The following is a 13328-nucleotide window of genomic DNA, read 5'->3' on the forward strand; positions in this document are numbered from 1 at the left end:
CATGCATCCAGACAGTAACACCGCATTCCAGGGACAGTTTAGCCCAGAGGTATCAAGAGCACAGCAGGACACCCCTTCCCTGAAACAGTGTCACTGTGCCATGTGACTCTGACATGGCAATGGGCCATGTGCCTGTGGTTTAGAAATTATCTTTCATTTCCATAACTTAAGGGAAGCATGACAGTAGTAAAATCCTGATTAGAACCCACAAACTAGACAGTCAAAGTGGATTTTTTTATCTTCTCAATTTACATGGCTCCTGTGAAATGAGGATATATCCACTCCAACATAATTACTGCCCCCAATGTCCCAATGTCTAAAATCTGCAGTAGTCACTCCCATCCTTTAAAATACTTATTGCTTAAGCAAGCCATTCAGAATAGAATACTATAGCCATGGCTAAGAGGCTGGACAGAAACATACTCAGAGTTAGGCTACATATGGAGGAGCCTCCCGTTTCCTTCACAAAGCCACATGAATATGCCACAAGGGCACCAAGTTCAGAGGAGCGTACACCCTAACCCACTCTGAGGCCTCGAGACTGAATTTCTTACTAAAACAGATCTGCCTTTTTTTTTTTTTGTCCTTTCTTCTTAAAATTAAGGCAATGAAATGGCTCCAGTTCCTAAAGTACTTATTAGGGAACAAAAATATACACGTATTTTCCTCCTCGAGTCCAGGCATCAGAGTTTGACCAAAGACCTGTTTTCCACAAAAACTGTCATACCAGGCAATGTTGTGAGGCCAGTGAGCACCAGCCAATGCCCTCCCTCCTTCCAAACTCAGAACTGAATCACTGGGAGGAAAAGCACCAAAGCCCAAAGCCTTTTCCAAGTTTTCAGCATCTCTTGTATTGATTCAAAACTTCTGGGGTAGCAGAGGGGAGTTTATTAAAATGAAGGATCCCATGGCCTACAAACAGAAATTCTGCCTCCGAGAGCCTGCACTGGGCCCAGCTCCTCAGCACTGCAGGTGGCTGATGGAAAACATTTGAGAAACATCACCAAACATACGAGTATATAGCCAATATTTCATGATGAAAATTCTAAACTTTGACTAGCCACCTAACATTTGACAAAGAAGGAGAAGGCACTGAACATTTCATTGTGCCCATATCTGTTTGCACATATATGAAATTTCACTTTGAAAAGGTTAAATCGCCATTCCAAACCTACAGAACACTTGTGACCGACCGTGGTCACTTAACAGCAAACGCTGAGTGGAGGTGAGCTCTCCTGTCTCACTGCATTGGTTACATGTCAAACTGCCAATCTCTCCCAAACCCCAATGGCCAAGGAACTGAGGACAGGACAAGACTCGACTTTTAGCAATTCAGTGCACTTTGCAGAAAGGATCTAAATTAAGCATAGAGTTTTGTTCTTTATTTTACGCATAGGAGACCACCAACATTTGCCATAAACTCTTCTAAACTCTTTAGGAAGGCCATCTTCTGCTTCCGATCCAGCGTAGGAGGTGTGCTGCTTGCAGTGAGCTTGTTGAAGGCATCTGCTAATCTCTGGTAAATAATGGGGTCTTGTTGACTTGACAGTAATGTTTCAACCAATTCAGAGTACTCCGCCTATCAAAGAGAGAAAGTGTATATAAGAACACGTCTCCCTCAAGCAGCATACAAGTGGGTCCTAACAGTTACTGGATGACAGGATTCTAAGAGGCAGAGTCTGCTAGCTCTTCTTCAGTCAGCACATATTCTAGGTTCTGTCTCAACCTTCTCCATTGGTTAACACACCTGCTGTAACAAGCCTCCAAGGCAAGCTCTGATTATATTCCCATTTTGCAGGTGGGAATTCTTATATACAGCGAGACCACCTAATACATCCAAGAACACAATGCCTTTGAGCAAAAATGCAGACTGGCACCAATTTTGTTGTGTTGCCTCTTCTGTGTTTTCAAAGCACAAAGTCAGCAACCTTTCAACCGATTCCCAGAGGTTTTTATAGACACCATGTCCACTCAGCTCTGCAGACAGCAGGTCATACAAATGCAGGTGGCAGGTGGCAAAGAGGGAGAAGGGTTATTTCAGTCCTTTCTCAATGTGGAAGCAGAACACTGGAATGGCTGTGCGCCTGCAGCTCAAACCAGCCCTGTGCTCAGTGGCTCTGGGAGAAAGGACAGGGGGAGATTACAAATACGTGTGTGTGTGTGCCTTTTCTACTTTTAGTGCCCTCCATAACAAAGCCTTATACAAATTAAGTGGGCGTGACATTAAAGGAAATGAAATCAGGGCAGCTTTCCAAGATAAGCTCTCAAAAAATGGGGTCTGCCACTTCTTTAGGAGTTTCCTGCGACATCATGATGGACCAAACTGGTAAAACCACACATTAATGACATTTGGAAGAGTAGGGCACAGCACCCTAAGCCAGCCAGGCATGGAGCCAGAGTGGCTGCCTTCAGTGCCGCCTCTAAAGGACAGTCCTCTTCACAGGGGAAAAGAATGAACACAAACCATGTCCCTGTTAACATGAAATGGCCGTGTCTCTGGGCCAGACCAGCAGGACATCATCCTCACCAATCCCAAATTCCTGCTCTACAATGTGTGAAGTTTTCTTTAAAGATTTTATTTATTTAGCTGACTGATTTAAGTTCAGTGGCTTGGGAGTTATCCTGAAAAGCATAAGGTCACTGGTTTGATTTCTACTCAGGGCACATACATGACTGGGTTGAAGGTTTGGTCCCCAGTCAGAGTTCGTATGAGAGGCAACTAACTGATGTTCTCTCTCACATCAATGTTTCCCTCTCTGTTCTCCTTCCCTTCCCCTCTCTCTAAAAATAAATAAATAAAATCTTTAAAAAAAATTTTTAGAGAGAGGAGAAGGGAGGAAGAGAAACATCAATGTGACAGAGAAAGATCAGTTGCCTCTCACATGCGCCCCAACCATAGACCAAACTCCTCACCCAGGCACGTGTCCTGACTGGGTGACAAACCAGTGACCTTTGGCCTTGTGGAACAGTGTCCCACAACTCAGCCCCACCGGTCAGGCCATGCATGTTTTTTCAAAAGGTAACCAGAATGTAACCTCTTATGTATGTAAGAATAAGAAGCCCACCTTCCTACTAAGAACAGGAAGTCAAATGATAGAGAAAGGCCCCGACTACAATGGGCACCATCTCAGGAAGTGAACTTCTGAGCACCTGCAACTTGGGGCACAAACAGTTTGGGAAGCCTGCCAGAAGGGGGTCTTCAAAATAGTATGATGACCACCTTGAAATCCTATCTTTATAAAACAAGAAAAAATACAACTCTCAGCTCCGATCACAGCAAATGCTATGGCCTCTACACTTCAAAAAAATGTCACAGTTTCTCTAGCAAACCATTTGGTCATGCTGGGAAATGTGTGCAGGGGGCATCTGATGACCAAATGAGATTCTTTCTCATACACTGAATGGGCACTTAAAACAGGGAAGGAGACAGGTGAGCCAGCATAACTTTTCTTCTGTTACATTAACGCCACATCTCTAAGTGCTTTAAAGACTCAAACAAGAAAGAAGGAAGAGAGGGAAGGAAAGGGAAAGGAAAAGAAAAAAAGAAGAGGAAAAAAAGAAAAAGAACACTGTTTCCATATTTCCATATTACAGTATGGAATAAACACTGTTGTTCCCCATGCTCTCTAAAGGCTGCCTCTTCTGGGTCTCCCGTCTCACTCATCCAGTTTGCCTTATAAAATCTGAGTTCCTCAAGGACAGAAGCATGTCTCCATTATCCTCTCACATCTGACTCCTGGTTCCTACCAGTTGCTTAAGGACATGCTTTAGGGCAAAGGATAGTTCTGGAAGGGAAAATAATAAATGCTTTCTTACTGACCATCAGCTTGTCTGATAAACAAGAGAACAGTCGAAAGCTAGTGAGACAGTGAAGAAGCCTGAGCATAACGGAGCTGCAGCCCCGAAGCACAGACCCTCTAATTTTAATTTGGAGGCTTCACACCTACTGTGGATCTGAACCATCTCCTTCTAAGAGGATGAGGGGCCCCAAGAGCCATGGCTGTACCTGGTGCAGGCACACCAGCGTGTAGAACGCCTCCCCGGCTGCTGTCGTCATCTCCGTGTTGTGCTTCTGCAGAACCAGCATATCGAAAACCAGCTGAAAGTGCACAAGGAAACTGCTAACTGAAGACACACAATGGGAAAATCACAGCCCTCCCCTTCCCTGTTCCACAAAAGAGAGAGGGTGACCTCATAACCTGCCGCCTAAGTACCTTACCTTCAGAAAGTGCCGTGTTGCTAGAAAGAGCGGTGAGTCTGTCTCCTGAGCTTTTGCACACTGCTCAGCCAGTGGTGTCAGGGCCTCCAGACACAGCTGGCAAACCTCCGAGCTCATTCTGATCATGAAGGTCAAAGAGAAAATGCAAGTGGACACACTTGACATAGTAAAGATAAAGAAATACCACTACTATCGCACGGAGTGTATCTCTAGAAATGAATGCAGGTAAGCAAGATATATATCCATGTGCAACATGTCTTTACTGAGTAAGTTACAAAAGACTACCGAGGTTGTGAAATGATCCACAAGTGACTGTGATATGAGACTAAAGGCTCCCAGCGTGTTTCTGACTGCAAGGCTAACACTGATCACAGCCCTGCTACTCTCCACTATCAGGCAGCTAGGATCAGACACTCCACAACAGCTCATGACAGCGCCAGTCAAAGCACTCAATGAAAGAGTGACTTGGGGGCCAGGGGCCAAATGCCTCTGGGATCTGTGAGAGAAAAAGATGACACAGTCTAACAACAACAAAAACCCCACAGAATTAAGGCAGGTACAGAGATGGTGGCTTTAAGATATAAAACTAAAATACACAAGAAAAATAAAAATGCAAATTTTAAAAACTTTCTTCAGATAAGGTCTTTCCCCCATGTGACAAGTAATAACGATGCTCATTTAAAGGATATGAAGTCATTCCCAGTTCTAGAGAGCACATCAGACTTTTAAAAAGGTCTTCAGGAAGTTGTGGTATTTTCTCAGGAAAAATTTCACAAATAAATGTGATTAATTTGTAGTATTGATTACAAAGAGTTGGAAACTGAAAAATAAAAATTAAATATTTAAATGCTTAATGTTATCTAATTTTATTTTCATTAATGCAAAAAATAATGTAATAACAGGCAAGCTTCTAAGTATAATAATGTTTTAACAACACATATAAGATATAGAAAACAAGAAGAACTAATTAAATGTAAAAATAAGTGACAATAAAGGGAATGAATATTTTACTAACTGATATGATAATACATAGAGGCAACAACTATTTTCTGAATAGTTAATAAAAGCTACAGCCAATTCCAGATATTCTATGTTTACCTTAAAAAAGTGGCCCTGGCTGGTGTAGCTCAGTGGATTTAGTGCTGGCCTGCAAACCAGAGGTCACCAATTCAATTCCCAGTCAGGGCACATGCCTGGGTTGTAGGCCAGGTCCCCAGTAGGGGCACACAAGAGGCAACCACACATTGATTTTTCTCTCCCGCTCTTTCTCCCTCCCTTCCCCCTCTCTAAAAATAAATAAATACAATCTTTTTTAAAAAAAGTAAACAATGCAGTCCAATCTCAAAATAATTAAATGACCTCTGAATAAAACCCCTCTGCAAATGTGTTGATGTGTACTCAAGCATATTGGGAAAACACAAGATGGTAACACCAAAGGCTAAGATTACAGAACAACGGCCCCTTCACTCCCAAAATTCAGTGCCTGCATGGGCAGCCCTGGTAGAGCAGGTGATCGACAACAGTTTAACCTCACTTAAAAGAACATACATCCGAATGTTTAATGCTTTGTTTGATTAAACAATATTAATAAATAAATAACCTTAAAAGCAATCACCACACAGAGATGACGACACCTCCCACCCACCGCCAGCACAAAGACACTGGACTCCCGGATCACGGGGATTCCCTCCCCCAGGCATCTGTCATGAGGGATGTGACGGGCTGGGGATCCACTGCCTTTTCACGCAGACGCTCATGCTTCCCGCCCTTCCCACGCCACGTGTGCATACATGCACAGGCGACACAACTCCCTCCTCCTCTCCCTCCATGTCCTTGTCCTTGCTCTCAGAATCCTATGACATCTCATGAGAGGACAGGTAAGAAAGGGCAGCCTCATCACTATCACACCCATAGCACTGAGGGGTGAAACCAAGGCACAACACAGTCAGAATGTGCAAAATTAAAAACTGTATCAGTCTTGGTTTCTTACCATCCCATTTCTGCAGGGAGTAGTGATTTGTAAACTCCTTCTTTTGTTCAATCTCTCAACCTGAGAATAAATAATGTTCAACAAGTATGAAAGGAATGTGTACACCTGAACATCTAACTTACTTTGGCTGCTTAATGACAAATGACGAGAGAACCCAAACTGCTAACATTAGAATGCAATTTCTAAAAGATCCACTTTTTCTGTCAGCAATCTATCTTAAATGCAGTATTCTGGGGCAAGAGTAGTGAGGGCCTGTGTTCTAAGCTGTCGACCTCAGTGTGAATGACACTAAAAGTAAAAGTAATAAAAACATCTGATTTTCATACGTACTTAAGAGACAAGCAGGTATTCACACCCTTTAATTAAAGGCAAATTCTTATCTAAAATAGCTTTAAATTTCAAGCACATACATTTTATTGTCCACATTCACTTTCTTCAATTACCTTCAAGAGATCTTGTGACATCAAGGGAAGAATTAGGTTGACTCCATATAAAACCACATCTGCAGCTGACACAGACCTGCTTGCTGCTTGCCCCGGCTCATGTCCCCTAAACACTTCATCTACAAACAGAAACCACATAGTCTTACAGTCATAACATCAATAAATCTGCAAAGCTGGGTACATTCTACCCTAGAGAAAGTAAAAACAGACTCGAACCCCAAGCCACAATAAATCTGTGAGTGGTTAATAGGACACCTGGTGACCCTGCCTAGGTCACCCTTCTGTACTTCATTTTTCAGGGTCTCGGAGCACTCCGTGCATATGGCGTTCTGTGTTTACACCACACATCACTCTTTAGTGATGACGGGAAACTAGTGCTTAGTTAATGTCATATTAAGTAAATGTACTCCAGTGACAAGCTGGTCACAATAGGAGTTAAATAATTTCCACAGTAACATCTATTTTATCTCTTAGGTGTGTGGAATTTTTCTAAGCAGAAAAAAAATAGAGAAAATATAGAAATTAAAATGTCACATAAAACAGAAAGTAATTTTTAAAAAACAAATATCTTGGTCAAGGGTTATTATCCTTACTCCATAAAGAATGCCCATAAATTAATAGGAACCCTAAGACCTGAATAGATAACTGAGTAAAGTCTAACAAAACCACCAATCCAGTGAAAAACAGTTTAGTCTAATCATTAATCAAGCAATGCAAAAATTTTAAAGTTATAATTTCTGATTAGTTAAATTAATGACTTTTAACCCTCACGTGAGGATATGTTTTTGACTCTACAAAGAAGGGAAGGGACAGAGAAAGAGAGAAACATCAACCAGTTGTCTCAGGTACGGCCCGTGACCCAGATCCAACCCACGATACTTCGGCGTATGGAAGGACACTGCAACCACTGAACCATTCCGCCGGGGAAAATTCAGGATGACTTCTAAATGATAACAATTACATGCTGGTGAGGATACAGTGTGATGTTTACTCTCAAATGCTATATAGTAAAAACATTTTGAGCACTGTATATAATAAAGACACATTCAGAAATTCAGACAGAGATTGTCCGCATTGTTATTTGTAACAGCAAAATAGTAAATACTGCAGGTGTACAATATTAGTGAAACTGATTAAATTCCAAAATGTGGAAAACCATTCAGCCATCAGTCATAAAAATTTTTTATGACAACTAAAAGGCCAAGAATATATTGATTTAAAAAGGCAGAATATAAAATTGTATTTACAGTACAATTGCAGAGAAAATTGTACAAAAGAACCAAAAGGGAAATTACCAAATGCAATTTGTATTTGAACCTGGATAATGGCATAGGATGGGTGATTTTTCTGTCTCTGTACTTGAAAATTTTTCTACTAGAGCTTATTACTTTAGAACAAGGGGAAAAAAATAAAATGGGTCCCCCCCAAAAGCACACTTCTACTTAAAAACCACCTTTCAGCCTAATTCTGAACTTCTCCACTGGGGTCTCAGTTCTTCCATCTTCCAAAGCAAGGATGTAAATCTGACTCCCATCCCCAGGAAACCAGGGCCTGTCTGGGCGCGAGGCCACCCCGGCACCACCTGCAGGCGTCCCTAACACGGCAGCTCTTGGCCTGGAGGCCCGGCGGGCTCCATTCCCCAGCAGAAAGCTCTGCTAAGGATTCGAGAATGGAGTACAGAGATGCACTGCCAGTTGTTCCTTTAAAAGCCCACCTAGCATATTAATTGATTTAATAATATTTAAAATATTTTGATTTGCCCTGGCTGGTATAGCTCAGTGGATTGCGTGCCAGCTGCAAACCAAAAGGCTGCTGGTTCAATTCCCAGTCAGGGCACATGCCTGGGGTTGTGGGTCAGGTCCCCAGTAGAGGGAATGCAAGAGGCAACTGATTGATGTTTCTCTCACATGTCAATGTTTCTCCCCCTCTCCTTTTACCATTCTCTAAAATAAAATCTTTTTAAAAAATAAAATATTTTGTTTTATGTCACCTATTACCTTTATTTTTTAAATGACTTAAAAATATTTTCCTTTTTTACCATCCATTTAATGAGTTAATGCTGTTTATCATATTTTCTATTTTAACCATCTTCATTTTTCTTCCATCTAAACTTCAACCCTATCTACCCTCGTTTTGTACTTTTAATCCTGAGCATTTTAATTTCAATTTTTTTCTGTTTCATTATAATTTGGAAAGGCTCCCCTCACCTGTCTAACTGCAGCATCTACCTCCCACTTGTCAAAGAGTAGCAGGAAGAAGCGTACCTGGCACAGCAAACCTAGGAGATCATGGGGCTTCTCCCTCTAAATGCTCTTACAGCTCTTCCTCCCTTTCAGTATTGGCTCTGGACTTTGAGCCAGATTCCTCAGGGTACGGGGCTCTGACTGGGTGCTTATGTCCCTGGAAAGTCTACAGAAGAGTTTCCAAGAGCCCACAAATCAAATGATACAGTGTGTAAAACTATGGGTTGGTATGACACCCACTTTTCAAGGGGAAGGTTCAGTAACTACTGCAGGTTTTAAAGGCACATGGTCTAGAAAAGCTTGAGAACTCCTGGAGTAAGGACGCACATGAAGAAATCAGAAAACATGGGAACTTGTGTGAGAAGTGGGCCTGGCAGAGGGGCAGGTGCGGCTTTGGTATGGGACGGAAGCACAGAGTGGGTGTGGGGCAGGGCCTTCCAAACCCTGTTGCCTGGGGGCCCTAGTTAAACTGCCGACTCAGCCTTCTAGACTGTGAGGTGGATGGCACCTGGGACAGCACAGACACTGAAAAGAACTGCTGTCCCATGAGTAAGGAAACAGAGAAAGAACAACTTCACGCACAGATGTGCTGTGACTTTCCCCAAAATGAGGAAAGGGGAAAGTCACAGCATATGGCTCAGGAAGGGAATCTTACAAGGAAGCAGCGTCCACAACAACAAATATCTGCAGAACATGAGAAGACACGCTGGACAGAATTTGTGTTTCTCTTAGAAAGCACGATCTCTTTTGTGTTAAGACAAGGTGGGTCGCGGGGTCAGAGAGAGGTTAGGGAACATCTATACATAATACTGGTGAATTCACACCTGCATTAACTCGGCACTGGGGACTCCTGAGCTCATCCGTAAACACTCTGAAGGGCGTTTCTCCGCACACCCAATGAACAGGCAGGAAAGGCACCAGAAGGCTAACTGACTTCCGCAGGGTCCTGCTGTCCCGGGGTCAGTGGCTACTCTTCCCAGGGTGGCCTGTGAGCTCCACCCCAACAAGGATTCCAATGCCTCACCCTGGATTTCCTGCAGTGGCCATCGCAGGGCACGGAGGAGGCACCAGCCAATAGAGCGTAAGTGCAGTCCGGTTCTGGCCTGTGAATCTAGTCCTGTGACACACTAGCTTGCTCCACATCTGTGGACGAGTGACATATAACCTCCTGTATCTGTTTCCTCATCTATCAGAAAGTGAGTGTAACAGTGGTACCTACTTCTTACAAGAGGAAAGCCAGGCAGGAAGGGCTTGGATGGGCTGGGGGCCCTACCCTCGCTTTACAATGACCAGAGAGATGACACTTTCATTTACTTCGTAAATTCAACTTCCTCATGGAATTTCACTAAAAAAATATCCTTTGCTGTGATAAAAACAATAGTAACAACAAAGTTTATACCACACCTGTATCACTGAAGTCTATGAACTCCTTTGAGAGAAGGTTGGTAAGGAGTTCCATAATGAGAAGCAGGTCCTGGTACTGCTCCTCCTCGGCTGTCACATCCACTCTCTGCCGCCCCAAATTATTCTTAGAATATACTTGCAACAGCGTAAGGCAGGCTTCATACAAGTTCATTGCTTTAGACTGTAAGAAAGCATTCAGAAATTAGGCTACCAGGACAAATATAAATATTAAATAAAATGTAAAATATAATCTAATACATTTAAGTCCCAAAAGATCTCAAATACTCGTTTCAAACTACACCAAAAAAACATTAACATATATGAAAAGTACATACTAATTAGTTTAAGTTATACTTAAACTAATAGTTTTCCAGCCATGAAATCTGACATCCAAATTTTTATTTGCTTGACCAAAGAAATGATGAGACTTTTGGCAACAGAAATTTGCTTGGTTGCTGCTGTTCAACAACTTCACTGATTGTTTGAAACCTTAAAACTGTACAAACTTGCACAAACACTGAGAACCAAACAGCAGTCTTAAACATGAGAATGGCACTGGCATGCCCTCTCAGTAGTTTACCTGTGACTGCATCTATAATATTGGGTTGGCCAAAAAGTCCATTTAGTTTTTTCTGTAAAATAAAAGACACTCTTTTCATTTTCACCAATAACTATTGATTTGGATATTGTGAGTATGTTGGCTATCTCCCATATGGCATAATGTTGATTGTTCTCAATTAAAATCTCAGTTTGACTGCTAACAACTTCAAATGGTCCACCCGACCACAGAACATAGTCCAGCAAGAAACCTCCAGTGACGAAACTTCACAAATCACTTCTAACACATTCAATCAAGTCACAGCACCTCCTCCACACACTGCACAGCTCTTGGTGTTTCAGTTGTGTTTTTACCTTTCTTGAAATAATAAAGCATAATATGCAGAAAAGTTTTTTGAAAAACTGCACGCTGAAATGACAGCTGTCACGACACAATCTAACGAAATTGTTTTTAATGAAGACAACTGAGTGTTACTAGAGCCATCGTATGGAGGAAAAAAAAACTTAACAAACTTTTTGGTCAATCCAATATTTAAAATACAACCTCATTTTTGAGCAGGTCCCTTTGATCTAAATGACATGACCAATGAGGAACTCCTACTGAATGATTTGGAACAAGATTTAATCTAATCTAACGAATACAAATATGTACTTAAGATTTTTTAAAGCTTTCTAAATTATTTAATGGCACGAAAAAATACATAGTTTCTTATTGAACATATAAGAATTTAATGTGCCTAAACACTCATCTAATTTGCTAAACAAAAAATAAATGCCCTGGCTGGTGTGGCTCAGCAGACTGAGTGCCGGCCTGTGGACCAAAGGGTGGCTGGTTCAATTCCCAGTCAGGGTACATGCCTGGGTTGCCAGCCAGGTCACCAATAGGGGGCATGTAAGAACCACTCATTGATGTTCCTCTTCCTCTCTTTCTCCCTCCCTTCCCCTTTATCTAAAATAAATAAATAACATCTTTTAAAAAAAAGATACAAACTACTATTTAAAATTGTAAGCCTCAGGGTCCTACCATGAAGAAATTGGCTAATATTCTCTACCATAATCCATTTGTTTTATCAAACAGTCCTCACCTGAATGAATTTAATTTAATAGCATATTGGCCCAGAGAAATTACTGATTATTAACATGTTTTTAGGATAAGAATTTATATTCATTCAATATGCCTTCCTCTGAATTCGGAGTTCTTTTGAAAATTGTCTTTTTGAAAAATCTTTTGGAGGCATAAAAATATTTCGGATAATATTCATTGAATTTGAAGGAAAGTATCTATTATTTTGTTAGTTTTAAGAAGTTAAAATCCTAAAAGGATGAACATTAGAAAGTGCTCACCTCTCCAAGATAGCATATCTGTTTATGTGCAACTTCAACAAAAACTTCTATTATGAGATTGACAGTCTCTGGGGTATTTTTGTAAACTTCCATCAATCCAATGCAATTGGTAAGGAAGTCCATTAAGAAATTAAAAAGGATAGCGACGTTGTCAATCTGGGTGGCCTCGGCAATGCCACACAGAGCCTCCAGAGTGGCGGTGATTTCCTGCTTGACCTCCTCCTGCTGGCACAGCTGCTGGAAGTTTTCCTGATTTATCACCCTTAAGAATCGCTGCTGTAGTGGCTGAAGAACCTACAAAAACAAAGTGTGGACTTTTCTAAAAGGCTGAATTACATACCTTATTTATTTCTTCAACTTTATTTCCTAAACTAGAATACGCACTTTCCAAAACACTTCTAACTGCCACTTTCCAAAATATTTCTAACTGGTGGAAGTAGAAAAAGCACAAAAAACAAAGAATATTGGAACCACACATTATGTTTCCCATTTTGAGGGTCATCACAACTACTGCATGAGGCACACATTACCTCACACCTGTTAAAATGGCTATTATCAAAAAGACAAGACAGAAATGCTGGCAAGGACGTGGAGGAAAGGGAACTCTCCTGCAATGTCTGTGGGATTATAAACTGGTTCAACCACCATGGAAAACAGTACAGAGGTTTCTCACAAAATTTAAATTAGAACTGCCACACAACATGACAATTCCACTTCTGGGAATATATTCAGAGGAAACACTAATTTGAAAAGCTATTTGCACCCATGTTTCCACAGCAGCATTACATACAATAGCCAGGACGTGGGAACAGCCTAGGTGTCCACTGATGGATGATGGATAAGTTGTAGTTTATATATATGATAGAATACTATTCAGCCATAAAATAAAACAAAACAAAAAAACCCCAAGGAAATCCTCTATGGAGAAAACATGGATGGACCTTGAAGGCATTATGCTACAGAAAATAATCAGATGGAAAAAGACAAATACTGTATGATCTCCCTTATATGTGAAATCTATTTTTTTTTATAAAAAAGCAAACCCCGCCAAACTCATAAAAAATGTTTTGTTGTTTCCAAAGGTGTGGGGTGGGGAGAGAGGAATTTAGAGAAAGGTAGTCAAAAGG

The 13328-nt window shown here is 41.3% G+C and overlaps 1 protein-coding gene across 3 annotated transcripts in view; it reads right to left on the bottom strand.

The window, feature by feature from the left end:
* Nucleotides 1-1354: 1354 nt before the first annotated feature.
* The window catches only part of XPO4 (exportin 4), a 110008-nt gene continuing 98034 nt past the window's right edge, over nucleotides 1355-13328 (bottom strand). For all 3 annotated transcript variants that reach the window (XM_053663498.1, XM_053663499.1, XM_053663500.1), the window contains exons 17-23: nucleotides 12202-12495; nucleotides 10300-10480; nucleotides 6653-6771; nucleotides 4908-5039; nucleotides 4220-4336; nucleotides 4007-4099; nucleotides 1355-1579 (exon numbers count right to left, since the gene is read on the bottom strand). In XM_053663498.1, the coding sequence (XP_053519473.1) occupies nucleotides 1382-1579; nucleotides 4007-4099; nucleotides 4220-4336; nucleotides 4908-5039; nucleotides 6653-6771; nucleotides 10300-10480; nucleotides 12202-12495 (1134 nt within the window). In that variant the 3' untranslated portion in view covers nucleotides 1355-1381. The remainder of the gene's footprint in view (nucleotides 1580-4006; nucleotides 4100-4219; nucleotides 4337-4907; nucleotides 5040-6652; nucleotides 6772-10299; nucleotides 10481-12201; nucleotides 12496-13328) is intronic.

This window comes from Artibeus jamaicensis, unplaced genomic scaffold (assembly GCF_021234435.1).
Source record: "Artibeus jamaicensis isolate MK-2021 breed Jamaican fruit bat unplaced genomic scaffold, CSHL_Jam_final contig_3188, whole genome shotgun sequence".
NCBI lineage: Eukaryota > Metazoa > Chordata > Mammalia > Chiroptera > Phyllostomidae > Artibeus > Artibeus jamaicensis.